The sequence below is a fragment of the Ranitomeya variabilis genome, chromosome 2, assembly GCF_051348905.1.
Source record: "Ranitomeya variabilis isolate aRanVar5 chromosome 2, aRanVar5.hap1, whole genome shotgun sequence".
Classification (NCBI taxonomy): domain Eukaryota; kingdom Metazoa; phylum Chordata; class Amphibia; order Anura; family Dendrobatidae; genus Ranitomeya; species Ranitomeya variabilis.
The window spans coordinates 324,338,729-324,359,480 of record NC_135233.1 but is presented as its reverse complement, the minus strand read 5'-3'; the positions used below and the strand labels follow the sequence as shown (position 1 = coordinate 324,359,480).

The 20,752-nt window shown below is 48.4% G+C and overlaps 1 protein-coding gene across 4 annotated transcripts in view; it reads right to left on the bottom strand.

The window, feature by feature from the left end:
- ATP11C (ATPase phospholipid transporting 11C (ATP11C blood group)) overlaps positions 1-20,752 on the bottom strand; it is a 177,897-nt gene that overhangs the window by 30,368 nt on the left and 126,777 nt on the right. For all 4 annotated transcript variants that reach the window (XM_077285257.1, XM_077285256.1, XM_077285255.1 and 1 more), the window contains exons 19-21: positions 8,429-8,692; positions 4,908-5,076; positions 4,558-4,660 (exon numbers count right to left, since the gene is read on the bottom strand). In XM_077285257.1, the coding sequence (XP_077141372.1) occupies positions 4,558-4,660; positions 4,908-5,076; positions 8,429-8,692 (536 nt within the window). The remainder of the gene's footprint in view (positions 1-4,557; positions 4,661-4,907; positions 5,077-8,428; positions 8,693-20,752) is intronic.

Sequence of the window (20,752 nt, the reverse complement as noted above, 5' to 3'; positions counted from 1 at the left end):
CTCCATCCTGCATCCCCATCCTGTCATGTGCTACTCCACCGTGTCATGTGCTGCTCCATCCTGTCATGTGCTGCTCCACCGTGTCATGTGCTGCTCCATCCTGCGCCCCCATCCTGTCATGTGCCACTCCACCGTGTCATGTGCTGCTCCATCCTCATCCCCATCCTGTCACGTGCTCCCATCCTGCGCCCCCATCCTATCACGTGCTGCTCCATCCTGCGCCCCCATCAGTGCGGGCGGCTGTGCTGAGTGCGGGCGGCTGTGCTGAGTGCGGGCGGCTGTATGTGGCTGTGCTGAGTGCGGGCGGCTGTATGTGACGTGGCTGTGCTGGGTGCGGGCGGCTGTGCTGGGTGCGGCAGCTGTGCTGGGTGCAGCGGCTGTGCTGGGTGCAGCGGCTGTGCGTGGCTGTAGGCGGCTGTGCTGGGTGCGGCGGCTGTGGGCGGCTGTGCTGGCTGTGCTGGGTGCGGCGGCTGTCCGTGGCTGTAGGCGGCTGTGCGTGGCTGTGCTGGGTGCGGAGGCTGTGCGTGGCTGTGGCGGCTGTGCGTGGCTGTGCTGGGTGCGGCGGCTGTGCTGGGTGCGGCGGATGTGCTGGGTGCGGCGGCTGTGCTGGGTGCGGCGGCTGTGGGTGGCTGTGCTGGGTGCGGCGGCTGTGCTGGGTGCGGCGGCTGTGCGTGGCTGTGGGCGGCTGTGCGTGGCTGTGGGCGGCTGTGCTGGGTGCGGCGGCTGTGCTGGGTGCGGCGGCTGTCCGTGGCTGTGGGCGGCTGTGCGTGGCTGTGGGAGGCTGTGCTGGGTGCGGCGGCTGTGGGTGGCTGTGCTGGGTGCGGCGGCTGTGCGTGGCTGTGCTGGGTGCGGCGGCTGTGGTCGGCTGTGCTGGGTGCGGCGGCTGTGCGTGGCTGTGGGCGGCTGTGCTGGGTGCGGCGGCTGTGGTCGGCTGTGCTGGGTGCGGCGGCTGTGCGTGGCTGTGGGCGGCTGTGCTGGGTGCGGCGGCTGTGCGTGGCTGTGGTCGGCTGTGCTGGGTGCGGCGGCTGTGCGTGGCTGTGGGCGGCTGTGCGTGGCTGTGGGCGGCTGTGCTGGGTGCGGCGGCTGTGCGTGGCTGTGGTCGGCTGTGCTGGGTGCGGCGGCTGTGCGTGGCTGTGGGCGGCTGTGCTGGGTGCGGCGGCTGTGCTGGGTGCGGCGGCTGTCCGTGGCTGTGGGCGGCTGTGCTGGGTGCGGCGGCTGTGGTCGGCTGTGCTGGGTGCGGCGGCTGTGCGTGGCTGTGGGCGGCTGTGCTGGGTGCGGCGGCTGTGCGTGGCTGTGGTCGGCTGTGCTGGGTGCGGCGGCTGTGCGTGGCTGTGGGCGGCTGTGCGTGGCTGTGGGCGGCTGTGCTGGGTGCGGCGGCTGTGCGTGGCTGTGGTCGGCTGTGCTGGGTGCGGCGGCTGTGCGTGGCTGTGGGCGGCTGTGCTGGGTGCGGCGGCTGTGTGTGGCTGTGGACGGCTGTGCTGGGTGCGGCGGCTGTGCTGGGTGCGGCGGCTGTCCGTGGCTGTGGGCGGCTGTGCGTGGCTGTGGGAGGCTGTGCTGGGTGCGGCGGCTGTGCGTGGCTGTAGGCGGCTGTGCGTGGCTGTGGCGGCTGTGCGTGGCTGTGCTGGGTGCGGCGGATGTGCTGGGTGCGGCGGCTGTGCTGGGTGCGGCGGCTGTGGGTGGCTGTGCTGGGTGCGGCGGCTGTGCGTGGCTGTGCTGGGTGCGGCGGCTGTGCGTGGCTGTGCTGGGTGCGGCGGCTGTGGTCGGCTGTGCTGGGTGCGGCGGCTGTGCGTGGCTATGGGCGGCTGTGCTGGGTGCGGCGGCTGTGCGTGGCTGTGGTCGGCTGTGCTGGGTGCGGCGGCTGTGCTGGGTGCGGCGGCTGTGCGTGGCTGTGGTCGGCTGTGCTGGGTGCGGCGGCTGTGCGTGGCTGTGGGCGGCTGTGCGTCGCTGTGGGCGGCTGTGCTGGGTGCGGCGGCTGTGCGTGGCTGTGGACGGCTGTGCTGGGTGCGGCGGCTGTGCGTGGCTGTGGGCGGCTGTGCTGGGTGCGGCGGCTGTGGTCGGCTGTGCTGGGTGCGGCGGCTGTGCGTGGCTGTGGGCGGCTGTGCTGGGTGCGGCGGCTGTGGTCGGCTGTGCTGGGTGCGGCGGCTGTGCGTGGCTATGGGTGGCTGTGCGTGGCTGTGGGCGGCTGTGCTGGGTGCGGCGGCTGTGCGTGGCTGTGGGCGCCTGTGCGTGGCTGTGGGCGCCTGTGCGTGGCTGTGGTCGGCTGTGCTGGGTGCGGCGGCTGTGCGTTGCTGTGGGCGGCTGTGCTGGGTGCGGCCATTTTCTTGGTCCTGCTCCCGGAGTCGGCGCCTGCGCAGTCCGCGCTTTCCGGCGCCATTTTCTTGAAGACACTGCAATGTGTCTTCAAGAAAATGGCGCCGGAAAGCGCGGACTGCGCAGGCGCCGATTCCGGGAGCAGGGGGACAGTCACGGCCCGGAAGCGCGTCGGTGGAACGGGTCAGGTAAGTATACTCACCCTCCGCCTCCTGGCTCGTCCCTGCTTGTCCGGTGGAGATCGCGGTGTGCGTTCAGTGCTTACGCATACCGCGATCTCCTGGGAGCGTCGCTCTGTGCGGTCCAGACTGCGCCGGCGCTTGCGCTTGCGCAGTCTATAGAGGCTTCGGACAGAGTGACGCTCCCAGTGTTATATTATATATATATATATATATATATATATATATATATATATATATATATATATATATATATATATATATATATATATATATATATATATATACACACACACATATATATAGATATATATATATATATATATATATATATATACATATACACACTCACTGGCCACTTTATTAGGTACACCTGTCCAGCTTCTTGTTAACACTTAATTTCTAATCAGCCAATCACATGGCGGCAACTCAGTGCATTTAGGCATGTAGACATGGTCAAGACAATCTCCTGCAGTTCAAACCGAGCATCAGTATGGGGAAGAAAGGTGATTTGAGTGCCTTTGAACGTGGCATGGTTGTTGGTGCCAGAAGGGCTGGTCTGAGTATTTCAGAAACTGCTGATCTACTGGGATTTTCACGCACAACCATCTCTAGGGTTTACAGAGAATGGCCCGAAAAAGAAAAAAAATCCAGTGAGCGGCAGTTCTGTGGGCGGAAATGCCTTGTTGATGCCAGAGGAGAATGGGCAGACTGGTTCGAGCTGATAGAAAGGCAACAGTGACTCAAATCGCCACCCGTTACAACCAAGGTAGGCCTAAGAGCATCTCTGAACGCACAGTGCGTCGAACTTTGAGGCAGATGGGCTACAGCAGCAGAAGACCACACCGGGTACCACTCCTTTCAGCTAAGAACAGGAAACTGAGGCTACAATTTGCACAAGCTCATCGAAATTGGACAGTAGAAGATTGGAAAAACGTTGCTTGGTCTGATGAGTCTCGATTTCTGCTGCGACATTCGGATGGTAGGGTCAGAATTTGGCGTAAACAACATGAAAGCATGGATCCATCCTGCCTTGTATGGAGCATCTTTGGGATGTGCAGCCGACAAATCTGCGGCAACTGTGTGATGCCATCATGTCAATATGGACCAAAATCTCTGAGGAATGCTTCCAGCACCTTGTTGAATCTATGCCACGAAGAATTGAGGCAGTTCTGAAGGCAAAAGGGGTCCAACCCGTTACTAGCATGGTGTACCTAATAAAGTGGCCGGTGAGTGTATATATATATAATTGTCTAAGGGTTTTTCTGTCTGTCTGTCCTGGAAATCCCGCGTCTGATTGGTCGAGGCCGCCAGGCCTCGACCAATCAGCGACGGGCACAGCATGGCGACAATGATGTCATAAAGGTTGCCTCGACCAATCAGCGACGGGCGCAGTCTGCCGCGAATCCGCCTCGACCAATCAGCGACGGGCACAGTATTGACGTAGATGTCATAATGGTTGCCATGGCGACGATGTCATAAGGGTTGCCTCGACCAATCAGCGACGGGCACAGTCTGCTGCAAATTCTGGAATCATCATTGTCCATATACTACGGGGACATGTATATTCTCGAATACCCGATGCGTTAGAATCGGGCCACAATCTAGTGTATATATATATATATATATATATATATATATATATATATATATATATATATATATATATATATATATATATATATATATATATAATTGTCTAAGGGTTTTTCTGTCTGTCCTGGAAATCCCGCGTCTCTGGTCGAGGCCGCCTGGGTCTCGACCAATCAGCGACGGGCACAGTATCGACGATGATGTCATAAAGGTTGCCTCGACCAATCAGTGACGGGCACAGTCTGCCGCGAATTCTGGAATCATCATTGTCCATATACTACGGGGACATGCATATTCTAGAATACCCGATGCGTTAGAATCGGGCCACAATCTAGTTAATAATATACACCCTGCTGTACTCTCTGTACAGGGAGGAAATCTGTGTGTTCAATTTAAGGATCACTCAGGGAAAGTTAAAAAAAAAAAAAAAAATCTTTCATCATCATTTTATTTTGCAGCTCCAGTGATGGCGTACCGATCCCGACGTGTGCTTCCAGTATCATGCTGACATCATTGGCTCCATCTCCCACAGATAGTGTGATTGGGTTTCCTTTAGTATTTTTCACCATTTTAACAATCTGAAAAATAAAATAAAAATACATTTAAAAAAAAAAAAAAAAAAGGATCAATTACATCTTCAATAACAGCAGTTTTCCAGGGTGAGCAATATCACCTATAAAAATATTACCCCCTTGTTGTTCCCCACAGAGTATATTAGAGAAGTCTGTCCGCTCTGCGCCCGGTACACACACGATCACGGTGTATGTCAGTAGAGACTACGCTCGGAGCCATTGTACGTCCGCACATGGTGCAATCAGTACATACCTGTGCTTTCTGCAATGGCGCCATACGACAGCACAACACCGCAGTACACTTCTGACAAATCTGTAGAAATATGTTTTTATAATGACTGGAGCTGCAGTTGGAATTTAATATTAGAGACAGGGTGGATCCGTCAATGATCAGCCCGTAATCCTGGCTTCCTGTCCAGCTCCTGAAACAGAGTTAAGTGAGGCTTACTCATGTGGCGTGGACATGCAAAATTTATTATATGTACCGCATTTTTCGGACTATAAGACGCACCGAGGTTTTAGAGGAAATTATAAAAAAAAAAAAAAATTTAAGCAAAAAATATGGTCAATTCTGTACGTAATATCCCCCTATCCTGGTATGCATGGTCTCCTCATCCCCATCCTGGTATGCATGGCCCCCTCATCCCCATCCTGGTATGCATGGTCTCCTCATCCCCCCATCCTGGTATGCATGGTCTCCTCATCCCCCCATCCTGGTATGCATGGTCTCCTCATCCCCCCATCCTGGTATGCATGGTCTCCTCATCCCCCCCATCCTGGTATGCATGGCCCCCTCCCCTCATCCCCATCCTGGTATGCATGGCCCCCTCATCCCCCATCCTGGTATGCATGGTCTCCTCATCCCCCCATCCTGGTATGCATGGTCTCCTCATCCCCCCCATCCTGGTATGCATGGTCTCCTCATCCCCCCATCCTGGTATGCATGGTCTCCTCATCCCCCCATCCTGGTATGCATGGCTCCCTCATCCCCATCCTGGTATGCATGGTCTCCTCATCCCCCCATCCTGGTATGCATGGTCTCCTCATCCCCCCATCCTGGTATGCATGGCCCCCTCATCCCCCCATCCTGGTATGCATGGTCTCCTCATCCCCCCATCCTGGTATGCATGGTCTCCTCATCCCCCCATCCTGGTATGCATGGTCTCCTCATCCCCTCATCCTGGTATGCATGGCTCCCTCATCCCCATCCTGGTATGCATGGTCTCCTCATCCCCCCATCCTGGTATGCATGGCCCCCTCATCCCCATCCTGGTATATATGGCCCCCCCCATCCTGTAAGGCTACGTTCACATTTGCGGTCAGCGCCGCAGCGTCGGGCGCCGCAGCGGCGCCGCATGCGTCATGCGCCCCTATATTTAACATGGGGGCGCATGGACATGCGTTGTGCTGCGTTTTGCGCCGCATGGCCGCAAGCGTTGGACGCAAGAAACGCATCAAGTTGCATTTTTTTTGCGTCCAACTTTCGGCCAAAAAGGACGCATGCAGCGCAAAACGCAGCGTTTTAGCGTGCGTTTTGCCACGTTTTTGTTTGCGTTGTGCGCTGGGGCGCCGACGCTGCGGCGCACAACGCAAATGTGAACGTAGCCTTATGCATGGTCCCCTCAACCCCATCCTGGTATGCATGGCTCCTCATCCCCCCATCCTAGTATGCATGGCCCCAATCCGTATCCTGGTATGCAGGGCCCCATCAGAAAAACCATTACACTTACCTCCACGCACATAGTCCTGGCATGCAGAGCGGTGAGTATTTTGGCAGCTGTCCTTCGGCTTGTAATCATGGCTGTCCCTGCCATGCACTGCTTACAAGCATAAAGCAGCTGCTGGCACCAGAACAAAAGGCTGGGAGGGAGCACATGAGGGTAAAGGTACCTTTACACGAAGCGACAATGCAGCGATAGCGACAACGATGCCGATCGCTGCAGCGTCGCTGTTTGGTCGCTGGAGAGCTGTCACACAGACCGCTCTCCAGCGACCAACGATGCCGAGGTCCCCGGGTAACCAGGGTAAACATCGGGTTGCTAAGCGCAGGGCCGCGCTTAGTAACCCGATGTTTACCCTGGTTACCAGCGTAAAAGTAAAAATAACAAACAGTACATGCTTACCTGCGCGTACCCTGGCGTCCGCTTCCTGTACTGTGTGAGCGCCGGCCCTAACAGCAGAGCGGTGACGTCACCGCTGTGCTTTTACTTTCACTTTAGGGCCAGCGCTCAGTCAGAGCAGGAAGCGGACGCCAGGGGACGCGCAGGTGAGTATGTACTGTTTGTTTTTTTTACTTTTACGCTGGTAACCAGGGTAAACATCGGGTTACTAAGCGCGGCCCTGCGCTTAGAAACCCGATATTTACCCTGGTTACCAGCGTAAAACATCGCTGGTATCGTTGCTTTTGGTGTCAAACCTGACGATACACGCCGGTCTGACGACCAAATAAAGTTCTGAACTTTATTCAACGACCAGCGATATCACAGCAGGATCCAGATCGCTGCTGCGTGTCAAACACAACGATATCGCTATCCAGGACGCTGCAACGTCACGGATCGTTGTCGTTCTCGTTGTAAAGTCGTTTCGTGTGAAGGTACCTTAAGTGTAATGGTTTTTGTTTTTTATGTTTTTCTGATAGGGCCCTGCATCCCAGGACGGGGACCAATCATACCAGGATGGGGAAGAGTGGGACATGCCTACCAGGCTAGAGATAAGGGGGTCATGCATTTCAGGATGGGGACCAATCATATCAGGATAAGGATTGGGTCATGTATATCAGGATCGGTGTCCTTAGGGGATCTGAACCGGTGATCATTTTATTGCTTGTACTAATAGTAAACTGCTGTGGCCCTACGGCTGTGCTTCATAGATCTACCAAGATGGCGATTACAAGGTCTTCAGAAGGCCCCCCATTTCTATGGTAGCACACTGGCAGCCCTTGATGCCACTTTCAAACCTTTTAAATGCCAATATCATAGATTGACTGTGGCATCTAAATGGTTAAGGCTACTTTCACACTAGTCCGTCGGTACGGGCCGTCGCAAACCGTCGGCCCGACGGACAGTGTGTTAATGTAGCACAACGTGGGCAGCGGATGCAGTATTACAATGCATCCGCTGCCCATTGTGAGGTGCGGGGAGGAGGGGGCGGAGTTTCAGCTGCGTATGCGCGGTCGAAAATGGCGGACCCTACGCACAAAAAAACGTTACATTGATCTTTTTTTGTGCGTTGCGGCCGCCAAAAACACGACGCATCCGTCACACGACGGATGCAACGTGTGGCCATAAGTCGCAATGCATCGCTAATGCAAGTCTATGGAGAAAAACCGCATCCTGCGGGCAACTTTGCAGGATGCGTTTTTTCTCCAAAAGGACGCATTGCGACGTCCGTCACACAACGTAAGTGGCCTTATAAGCCGTGATCGGTGCTAGCTCCGGCTGCTGCCGTTAGTCAGGTGCCTTCTGTATAACACAGCTTGCTCCATTAATTTGTTCGGGTACAAATTAAGAGAAAAATTCAGGTCTCTCACATCGACCAGTAGGGGGCGCTACCTGCATATAACACTATGTAATAGACTCCGTCTTTTGAATGAGAACAGTAGGACTCCTATCACTTATGTAAATGGCTTCAAAGGGATTATGCAGTACGGAAAATCATAAAAATGATGATCTGACTCATTATATTAAGAAATTCATCAGCACAAAGTCCTGAAAATGTGGTGGTTTTTTTTTTTTTTTTTTACATAAACTCATTTGAATATCTTGAAATTCTTACCTTTTAACACTCCCTTTTAATTTGGGCGCTTCCTGCACCAGCTTCCGGTGGTACTCTAGGAGAAGTTCCTGCAGGCGATCCTCTTTTCTTTCGTATTCCTCCACGCTTTTGGTTGTCAGCTCCAGCAGCTCAGTTGTATTCTGAAACAGTCGACAGGCGTAGCACGTGGCCTTGGCAGTCTCCATTTTGTCTCCGGTGAGAACCCACACCTTCATGCCTGCGGCATGGAGAGCCTCGATGGTCTCCGCAGCCTGTTCCTGGAGCCTATCAAATGCATCGAAAACAAGAAATACAAGAAAAAAAAAAATTAAATCTCTGCTATAGAGAAACCTCATTTTCTGCTTGTCAATTAATTCAATTTTATTTTTGATCCAGAAACATAGGGGTCATCCCATAATCTTAAATGGGTAAAATTGCCAAGGGCTTGGAAAAGCAAGCAGCTTTGCAACTTATCTCTTTGTAATATCTCTCCATACCCAAGAACGGAGGGATTTTTAATTTTATAATTTACGGCTCATTGACCTGGCTACTGGCCACCTCTGCAATGAACCAGAGGTGGCCATATCCTATGTAATGAGTGCAATGATTACAAGCTCTTGGCTGTAGAGCTTGAAAGCGCTGCTCTGCACCTAGCTGGATCTGGTGTGCTTCACTGCTCTTCTGCTTCACACATGCTGTAGATGTAAACCATGGGAGAGAACACAGTTTGGACCAGAAGGGCAACCAAGCTGCTCATCTGACCTGTCAATCCTCCGGAGTGCACAGCACCCCCAGCAGGGCAGCCGAGTGGCAGAAGAGAAGGGAATCCCTCAAGTACGTAGAAAAGGACAACTCTTTCAATGGTCATTGTCATTTCAAAACAACTTGTTCTCATTTAATAGTATTGATGAAAATTTGAAATCACTAGTCGTGGAGAAAAGTTGCAAAATCCATAAAAAACATGTCCGGAGAGGAGACATATCATCCGCACATTGAACAAATGGGATTAATTATAACTGGGGGAAGTAAGAAAGAGCTGTCGCTTCAACCTCCATTGAAGTAGGCCCTTCTGGTCATGAACAGTTAATTACAACAGTGGATCTGCTGAGAGCCAGTCACCAAGTCTAGAATTTCTATACTCAGAGGTGGAGAAGTACAATTCCTAAGGCAAGAGCTTCCTCGGTTTAAAATTATTATCTCAGACACTGTGGTGCCAGTGGTCAGTGATGAGTATTGGGATTTGCATTTATCTGATATTTATAGGAGATATATTTTCGGCATTGTGGCGAGTGACGAACATAATGCATTCACTCACATCACTGTAAGGCCGACCTAACACCTCCAACTTAATATCAACCAGATGGATGATGCTATCCATGCCATGTTTAATCTCTACAGATAAAATCATCATCGGAAACATGACAACAATATCTCCCGCCTGGGATCTCCAGGGGTGAAGATATACTGAAAGTTGGGGATCTTATAATCTTCTAAAGACCTAGATTTCCCATGACCAGCCCCCATATTAGCTCACCAAGGGAAGGTATGTGGGCATAACCTTGATCTAATAAAAAAAAAATCAGAGTTTGGGTTTTTGTCATTTCTCAGTCCTGGAAAATACAGGTTGCTGTGATTCTGTGAACGTACTGGGTACAATATTATACATATTGTATATTTTATATAAATTTACCATGCGTTGGAATCAGAGGTGTATATACCATAAGTTTACTGCGAGTTCCCCAATAACTGGCTAAGTAGTGAAAGCAGCCGCGTCCTAGTCCATCAATCGTCTGCAAATTGCATAATTGCCTTGACGATTGGAGGCAGTGAATTGCTGGTTCGTGAAGAACCGGAAATGGTGAGGAGATATCTGTGGGATCTCCAGGCTGTTCCCCGCCAACTTTATTTAAAAATACTGCTAGATGTCTCTAGTAACACTGCTCTCGCAATTCAGGGAGGCAGGCTCCCTACCAAAACCCGACAAACTGATCAGGGAGGCAGGCTCCCCTCCCCCCAATGCTCAGAAAGGCAGGTTCCCCACCCCCACTACGCAGGGAGGCAGGCTCCCCTCCCCCCAATGCTCAGAAAGGCAGGCTCCCCACCCACACTACGCGAGGAGGCAGGCTCCCCACCCCCACTAGGCAGGGAGGCAGGCTCCCACCACTATGTAGGGAGGTAGGCTCCCTCCCCCCACTGCTCAGGAAGGCAGGCTCCCCCCCACTACACAGGGAGGCAGGCTCCCACCAGTATGTAGGGAGGCAGGCTCCCTCCCCCCACTGCTCAGGAAGGCAGGCTCCCCCCCACTACACGGAGGCAGGCTCTGCTACCATCCCCACTACGCAGGGAGGCAGGTTCCCCCCACCACGCAGGGAGGCAGGCTCCCCCACTAGGCTCTAGTACAACAATGAAAATGCCGATTTTCTAGTAATCCGAAATGCCAGTGCTAAGTCACGCTTAGCAGGCATACACAAAATAGCCCAGAAAAAAAATCGAGGACATGTTCCTCTCCTCCGGATGCATCAGCACACCACAATGCAGTTCCGGGCTAATGTGCGTGTGGCTTCAAAATCCGATTTCTCAGATCTGCTCCATCATCAGATTAGTACAAAAGCGGTATCATTTAGTGTTGTACCATGACCTACACAGCTACACCGATAGTCTCACTAGTAAAATCATACTGACAAGTTCCCTATAAAAAAAAAAGCTGAGGTCTTCTAGGCAAGATGACTTCCTAATAATAATGAAGGCTGTAGTGTCAGGCGTCTTATTTGTTAACCCCATTGTGCAATGAACACGAGTGTACAAGGCCAGCGGAAATAGTCCCGTCACCAGAAATAAAGATACGGCTGGAATTTACAGATGTTGTAACTGAAAGCAGCAGAAGGGACTGGTAAGAAACGGGAGTCATTACGCTGCACAATACCCCATGTAGGACGGCTGTGTATCACATTACAGAGCTCACTGACACGGACGCCTGACCGTGCACAATATGACGCTGGGGATAGTTCTCAGCAGCTTTATGGGAAGACGCTGATACAGACCACCAGCTCATAATCTGCATAATCGTATCTCTCCTACATCTACCAGAGACCACCACTGCCTCACCCTGCTCTATCAGAGACGTGCAAACATCCCGTCTCCATAAAAAGGAAACCCACAATAACATGGATTGCTGTTGTGAAGACAAACATTTATTGCACGGGAAACAAAGGGCGATTTATGAAAGTATTTTCTGTACGTCAAAGGGGTTTTATTAGGCACGCACATCGTATGGGCACTGTGACTGCAGTGTGAACAGAGCTTTATGTGCTGCACTGAATTACAAACAAGACAGAATTCTTGAAATGTCTTGCAAATAAAATGTGATTATTTTATAGTTGGGGAAGAGGGTTTTCCGAAACCAGAAAACCCCTTAAATCAATCTTCTGCATGAGCGGCCCCAGCATCACCAGTAGAAACTCATTTTACTTCTCAGAACTCTAGAGAGAGAGAGCGAGAGAGATAATAGATAGATAGATAAATAATAGATACATGATAGATAATTAATAGACTTCGCAATAAGGCCATGTGCACACGTTCAGTATTTTTCGCGTTTTTTTCGCGTTTTTTCGCTATAAAAACGTGATAAAAACGCGAAAAAAATGCTTACATATGCCTCCTATTATTTTAAGTGTATTCCGCATTATTTGTGCAAATGTAGCCTTTTTTTCCGCGAAAAAATCGCATCGCGGAAAAAAAAGCAACATGTTCATTAAAATGCGGAATTGCAGGGGATTCCGCACACCTAGGAGTCCATTGATCTGCTTACTTCCTGCACGGGGCTGTGCCCACCATGCGGGAAGTAAGCAGATTATGTGCGGTTGGTACCCAGGGTGGAGGAGAGGAGACTCTCCTCCACGGACTGGGCACCATATAAGTGGTCAAAAAATAAGAATTAAAATAAAAAATAGTCCTATACTCACCCTCGATGTCTTCCCGCCTCCACTGCACGCTGCCGTTCGGTTCCTGTAGCTGGTGTGCGGCGAAAGACCTGCCGATGACGTCACTGTCCTGTGATTGGTCGTGAGCGGTCATGTGACCGCTCACGTGACCGTGACGTCACGGAAGGTCCTGTGCGCACAGACCAGCTATAGGAAGAGGAGCCGGACGCCGGTGAGGAGATGTCTGGGTGAGTATAAGCATTTTTTTATTTTTTTTATTATTTTTAAACATTCTATCTTTTACTATAGATGCGGCATAAGCTGCATCTATAGTAAAAAGTTGGTCACACTTGTCAAACGCTATGTTTGACAAGTGTGACCAACCTGTCAGTCAGTTTTCCAAGCGATGCTACAGATCGCTTGGGAAACTTTAGCATTCTGCAAGCTAATTACGCTTGCAGAATGCTAAAAAAAACGCGAAAAAAACGGAAAAAAAACGCAAAAAAAAAAAATGCGGATTTCTTGCAGAAAATTTCTGGTTTTCTTCAGGAAATTTCTGCAAGAAATCCTGAACGTGTGCACATACCCTAAAGTTTGTGTCGTGTACCAGAACCCTAACCTGAATTGGTCCGCTCTGCTCTCCTCTAGTGTAAAACTCACTAATATATATCAGTAGGTGTGAGCATGATTAGGGCAGAGCGGACCTGTTAATATACATATATACACATACATACATATACATATATATACATACATACATACATGCATACACATATATACACACACACACGTGTATCTGTTCAATTAGTGACACGCTTCGACTTATGGCCATGCGTGGTCTGCCTTGATGGCCGGTGTTCAGGATATTTAATGTTCTGCAGGACAGTGTAATCTACCATTCCCCTGAGGAAGCAAGATCAAAACTTTGCATGGTGAATTTCATTATGGGCAAGAGCATTTTTGCTATATACATAAGAATAGGGGTGTGTGTATGTAAATAGATATATACCATGTGCAAAAAAGAAAAGATATAGATAGCACGCAATGGTCCTTAAAACTTCATGCTTTATTCAGACCCGGCGCCGTGCAGCGCGAAACGGCCGTCGTCAGCACTGGCTCGCACACCCTGTTAACCCGTTCTCCAAGCCATGATATTTTAAGTATCTGAATAAAGCATGATGTTTTAAGGACCGGTGAGTGCTATCTATATCTTTTCTTTTTGCACACAAAATGTCTTGTTTTTCTGGATGAGCACCCGGAGTCTAGAAGTGCGGTATCAAAGAAAGTTAAATCACTGCACTCATCTTAGTTCAAGTCAATTTTGCTGAGGTGAATATTTTTATTGAAGGTGAAGTAGAGTCAATAAGGCAACAAAAAATTAACGTTTCGGCCACGCTGTGGCCTTGGTCACAAATGATGCTGTAACATGGCAACACAAGATATATTCCTTACCATTAAAAGAAAAAAGACGCAACACAAGTTTATTTAATGGAAGAAAAATGGCCGTGATGTTTATTAAGGGTTAAACCAATTAATACACAGCTTAAATAAAGTAATCATATAAATTTCCATATATCCAAGAACACCAAATCCAATCCGCCCATACCAATGGGCGATTTTCCCACAAATAAAAACATCACGACGGGGTCTTAAAAAGAAAAAGGGAGGGAGGGTGGGATCTTCGCTTCTTCACAGCTCCAGCGGAATGACAGTTCCCAGGTAGCCGCTGGACCTTATATAATAAGAAAATTCTGCCCAACAACCAATTTAAACCAATGAAAACCGTTAGAAAAGGCGCAAAAAGGCACCAGATAAAACCAGTCTGTCTAAAAATAGCACAGTACTGACATTCAAATTGACCTTTGTTTGAACCCTATTTAAAAGCCAAGCCTATTTCTCGTGGCTAAAATGGAGAGGCTAAAAACCGTCAATATCTGTGATGCCATGGGACCCCCCCTTTTTTTCAATATCTTGATGGGGGGGGGGGGGGCTATCAAAAATAGAAAAAACAGTGTATAAACATATCATATATACAGTGGTTGAATGTACAATATATACAAGATATACAAGGAGCTATCCATAAGACTATGGACGAAAATGGACTACATGTCAAAAAACCACCCATTGGTAGACAAAAACAAATGTTTCTTCAAAAAGCAGAAAGACCTATGTTAAGTACAAAGACATACAAACAAAGAATGGGTTCCTAGAGGACAGTACACACACATCTGGAGAGGGATACTGCGGTAGGTGAAGATGGAATGACGTACCCTTAGTGGTTTGTTCGTATAGCGTCTTATTATAATAGGATAGTATACTCAAAATTAGAGGTGGCCCAGATTTCTCCTGTTTGGAGGCAATAGGAGAACATGGTATAGTATAGAAACATATGATCTCGTATTGGTGTGAATAACCAAGCGGTTATCCTATAGAGATGCATATAGACACATGTGGTCTGTGAAATTATTGCAGAAATCTGTACACAATGGTTTTATAGCACATAGAAAGGTATTTACCCAGATAGTGAAAGAAAGGGCCCTCACTTTCAATAGTGACTGTCCAGGACAGTATGTCTATGGTTCTGAGACATCTGTCATGTGTTGGACTGGCTGTAACAAATACAAACTGTGTCCTGGCGGTGGGAGCGGCATTGCCATGTCGGAGGAGCCCCGTTTTAAATGGAGCACAGCACCTACGCTAACTGCGTTCCCTTTACGCAAGCACCGTACACACTGGCCACCCATTACACTGCGCCGGCTCCGCTCTCTTCAATTTTGCACAGCGCATGCGCCGGTCTCCTCCATAGTGCGCAGGTAATACACGCCACCTCTGGATACTGTGCAGGCGCCGGCGTCTGCACTGAGTTCCGGTCTAAGGACCGATCAGTGCTCTATTTAAAACGGGGCTCCTCCGACACGGCAATGCCGCTCCCACCGCCAGGACACAGTTTGTGTCGGCGCTTCCCATCGGACCAGCCAAACGGACTCCTTAACCCCGGATCGCGCTCACACTGTGCCACCAATCTATGTGAGACTACGGACACACTATAGATAAGTACTACAGGCTGTTATACTTCTCTATAATATATCCCCATCCATGGTTCTTTACAGGCACGTCCACCCCGTACTAAATAATCAAATCCAGCGTGGAAATCTTTGCCTCCACTACCCACGTCCGGGTCCCGCAGGACTATAAGATATATGTAAAGACTAAGGTATAAATACCCTCGACATACATAACATGTTGCCTCTATAAATAACGCTAGTGCCATGCTCATCCTCTATATGTGTATTTATGTTACAGCCAGTCCAACACATGACAGATGTCTCAGAACCATAGACATACTGTCCTGGACAGTCACTATTGAAAGTGAGGGCCCTTTCTTTCACTATCTGGGTAAATACCTTTCTATGTGCTATAAAACCATTGTGTACAGATTTCTGCAATAATTTCACAGACCACATGTGTCTATATGCATCTCTATAGGATAACCGCTTGGTTATTCACACCAATACGAGATCATATGTTTCTATACTATATCATGTTCTCCTATTGCCTCCAAACAGGAGAAATCTGGGCCACCTCTAATTTTGAGTATACTATCCTATTATAATAAGACGCTATACGAACAAACCACTAAGGGTACGTCATTCCATCTTCACCTACCGCAGTATCCCTCTCCAGATGTGTGTGTACTGTCCTCTAGGAACCCATTCTTTGTTTGTATGTCTTTGTACTTAACATAGGTCTTTCTGCTTTTTGAAGAAACATTTGTTTTTGTCTACCAATGGGTGGTTTTTTGACATGTAGTCCATTTTCGTCCATAGTCTTATGGATAGCTCCTTGTATATCTTGTATATATTGTACATTCAACCACTGTATATATGATATGTTTATACACTGTTTTTTCTATTTTTGTTACAGCATCATTTGTGACCAAGGCCACAGCGTGGCCGAAACGTTAATTTTTTGTTGCCTTATTGACTCTACTTCACCTTCAATAAAAATATTCACCTCAGCAAAATTGACTTGAACTAAGATGAGTGCAGTGATTTAACTTTCTTTGATTACGTGTGGGTCTTCGGATTCCGTTCATTTGCACCGTCAAACTCCATCTGCAGTCGAGTGCTAGCTCTTTGTTCATTCTACTAGAAGTGCGGTATAACAGAAATCCAACGAAGAGGGTAACAAACATGCATGTTGAGGTCTAGCCCAAAAGCGGTGCCGTTTTATAAATCTCCTTTTTCTTTTAGATAGATATACACACACACACACACACACACACACACACACACACACACACACACACACACACACACTCCGTTACTACAATTGTTGTTTATCTGCTCTTATAATTACCTTTTCTCCTATCAGTACACTATTATTTATTTCAGCCATGTAATCTTGCATCTTTGCCCCCATTATACAGCATTCACTATTCGGTAATCCAGTTCCCTGTGGGGATCATACATGCCATTTACATAACATGGTCCATGCCGCTTGGAGAAGAATTTAGGTTTCCAGAATACCAAATATACGCCTTATGATTAAAATGTGGTTGCTTTATTAACAGGGTTTTGGGATGATGATCATAAAATCCCCAAGATGTCAAAATCTGATGACATTTGTTCAGACGCCTTTTGGCTTATAGTACAGTATGAGAGAAATCAAAATGGATATCAGTATATTACTCAATTAATTGGAAACCGGTCCGGTATCACCAGCCGGCAATCAAACCGTGAGCTTCATGATTGGGTAATGTTAGCCCCCCCGCGTAAGCACAAAAAGAAATACAGCGGGGGTCTCATGGCCTCAAACCCTATTTTTTATGATATGGCTTTTTGTAAGGAGAGGTCATCCAAAGGTCAAGGCGGTGAGCTGTGGATGTGGGAAACTGGTTTTATCCAGTCTTGGCTGGTTGATTGGCGCCCTTTTTTGGCCGTTTTTTATTGGCTATTTGAATCTTGGGCGCCTGATTTTTGTCTATATAAACCCTGTTTTTTGGGGTTTTCATCATTCAGTTTGACAGAGAAGAAAAGAAGAAGAACTACCTGAAGATGGAAAGCCTCCTTCAGCAGATCCTGACAAGAGCCGGAGCCGAGGGTGGAGCGGACTGGCTTCAGCGCTGCCTGGCTATAGAACCTTTGTCGGCAGCAGCTGAGTCTGTTCCTCCCCCTGCAGAATCATCCCTCCAGCCGCCGGGTCAAGCGCTCATCCAACCGCCGGGTCAAGCGCTCATCCAGCCGCCATGTCAAGCTCCCCCACAGCCTCCGTGTCAAGCTCTTTTCCAGCCGCCGGGTCAAGCTTCTTCAATATCGCCAGCTTCTCCAGCTTCCGGGCGGCTCAGAAGACAGAGGGTTCCTTATTCCCCCTCAGCGTCGCCGCCTGCATCCAGCCGCTCCAGACAGGAAGTGAGGGGAAAGTCTCGGCGCCGCCTTCCCCTGAAGTCTCGCAGCCCAGCGCGAGACTTCCGCAGCCTGGTTGAAGATAGAGCGCCATCGTCGTCTGCTGTTCCGGCCGGGAAGCCCGCACACCACCGCGGCCGTAAAAGCGCTGCGGTGCCAGCGGCTCCTGCAGCGGTATCAGCTCCAGCATCCGCTGGTCATACCAGCGTTCATGAAGATCTGGTCTCGTCCCAGTCGGATGAAGAGGAGTCCTCGGTCGCAGCAGCTTCCAATGTGAGCTTGCCTAACTTGGAGGGCTTGAGCTCCAGCTGCTCCCGAGATCCCAGGACCGGACACCAGCCATCGAGGGGTGAGACTGTTAATTTACCTATGTCTGTCCCTCATTCACACCTTTCTAATTTAATAAGGAAAGTGTTAGCGGATACTTTAAAAGAAATTATTCCTTCTACTGCACGCTTAGCAGATTTGCCTAGCGCTGCGGTTTCTAGCGCAGTAACCGCTAACACTATTCCTATTAATACATTTAAAGAAGCTCTGACGTGCGAGTTATCGCCTTTGGGATTCCATTTGAGCTCTGCTGTTAAAGAGCTCATTTGGAATAATCAGTATGTAGATATTTTTTCTTTATTACCTAAGAAAGATCAGCATGTCAGAGCAGATAAAAAAGATGATAAAAATGAGTCTGATGAATTTAAACGCACGAATGTTAAATCATTTACCAATTGGGTTCAAGCATTTTCCATTTTTGCTGCAGTCTTGGGGGAGAAATTTCCCCATCTCTGCAGTAAATTATTTCAGCACTTAGATATTATACTGGAAGCTTATCGTAACTTCGGCGGGTTCGCCTGGCTGAGTTATGATGAGGCTTTCAGACACAAACTATCAGTTCATCCTGAGCTCCATTGGGGAGTGAAGGATATTGGTTTGTGGATCAATTTAATGCTTCCACAAAGACACACTACTTCTAGGCAGACTTCTTCTAACACTGTGAAGCGTGGCGTTTGTTTCGCCTTCAATGATTCCTTTTGCAAATGGAATGCTAATTGCAGATTCCGCCACGAATGTTCATTCTGTGGCAACTCACACCCAGTGGCCAAATGTTTCAAGAAGCAAGCATCTCAGCAGCCCTCTTCCAGGGAACACACTACAAAAAGCACAGACACCAGTGATACTAGCAAACATGTCCCCTTGGTTAAGCAGGTTTCCAGATCAGGAGACCAGTAGGTGGTTGTTTTTTGGTTTTTCTGAAGGATTTTTTGTACCTCAATTTAAAGGGGAGGGCTGTCTGATCGTTTCTAATTTACCTTCTTTAAAGGCCAATCCGGGGAGTAGATAGGGACAAAATTTTGAGTGAAATTCAATTAGGCAGGGTCGCTGGCCCTTTTAATTCACCTCCGTTTTATAATTTTCGTACATCCCCTTTGGGTATAGTTCCAAAAAAAGAGGAGGGTTCTTTTAGACTAATCCACCACTTATCTTACCCTTCTGGTTCATCTTTGAACGATGAGGTGGATAAGTCTTTAATTTCAGTATCTTATTCTTCATTTGATTCTGCATTGGAGATCCTCCGTAAATTCGGATTCAATGCTTTAATGGCTAAATCGGACATTAAATCAGCGTTCAGGCTTCTCCCCGTCCATCCCTCTGGTTTTAATTCTCTAGGTTTTTATTTTGATGATTGTTTCTTTTATGATAAATGTTTACCCATGGGTTTTTCTTTGTCCTGTTTTTATTTTGAGAGTTTTTCCTCCTTTCTTCATTGGGTAGTGCAATCGTCTTGTAAAGATTCGGGTGTCCTCCATTATTTGGACGACTTTTTATTCATTGGTCCCTTTGGCTCCTCTATTTGTGAGGATGCGCTTAACAAATTTATTCATATGTGTGAATACTTCGGCATCCCTATCGCCCACGAAAAGACAGTTGGTCCTTCTCGATCCATTGAGTTTTTGGGAATTACCCTGGATTCTATAAAAATGGAATCTCGACTTCCGGCGGATAAAATTTTGAAACTTTGTTCTGCTTTAACTAATTTTTTGTCTAAAGAGAAGGTTACTCTTAAAGAAATTCAATCCTTATTGGGATTGTTGAATTTTGCAGTTCGGGTGATTCCTATTGGTCGGGCGTTTTGTAGGAGCTTATATGATGCCACCAAGGGTGTATCTTCACCCCATTCTCATATTAGGGTTCGTTCTGCTCTGAAGGAAGATGCCAGAATATGGCTTTCCTTTTTATCAGAGCATAACGGTAGATCCTTGTGGCAGTCATCGTTTGTAGCTGCGGACTCTTTCCCGTTTCTTTTTTCTGTTGACAAGCATCTCTGTGGTTGCATCCTTTTTGCCTCCCATTGGACTTGTTTTTGTTGGCCAGAGTTTTGGGTTTCTGAACGGTTTGTTTCTAATTCTACGGTCCTAGAAATTTTTTCTATTTTCTCCGGAATTTATACATGGGGGTCTCTAATGCAGAATTCCAGAATTTTGTTGCTTTCCTCCAACCAGGCGGTGGTTTTTGCCATTAATACTTTATCTTCAAAGAACACTCTAGTAGCCAGAATTTTGAGACAATTAGTTTTGCTATGTCTTAAAAATAATCTTTGGTTGAAGGCTAAGCTTGGACAGAGTAAGCTTATAGCTTTAACAGACTCTTTGCTTAATCGTCAGTGGTCGAATTTTTTTCTACAGGTCCCGTATGCGGATTCAGAAGCAACCCTATTATCCCCTTCAATCTGGGAAGTGATCACCCTTTGATACCGCATTTTATTAAAAATTCTCTGTCCGAAAGATCATGGGCTGATTATTCAGGCGCATGGCGTAATTGGAGCAATTTTTGCGAGTTAAACTATTTTGACCCTTTAGTTTCAGACCCTGCGGCAGCGCTCACATTTGCTTCTGAAATGGCCCAGAGGGGTCTGTCGTACTCCGCGATAGCAAAAAGCCTTGCGGGAGTTTCCTTTTTTCTGAAACTTTCAGGTAGCATTCCTTTAACGAATTTTTTCCCGGTGAAACAGTTTTTGAAGGGCCTCA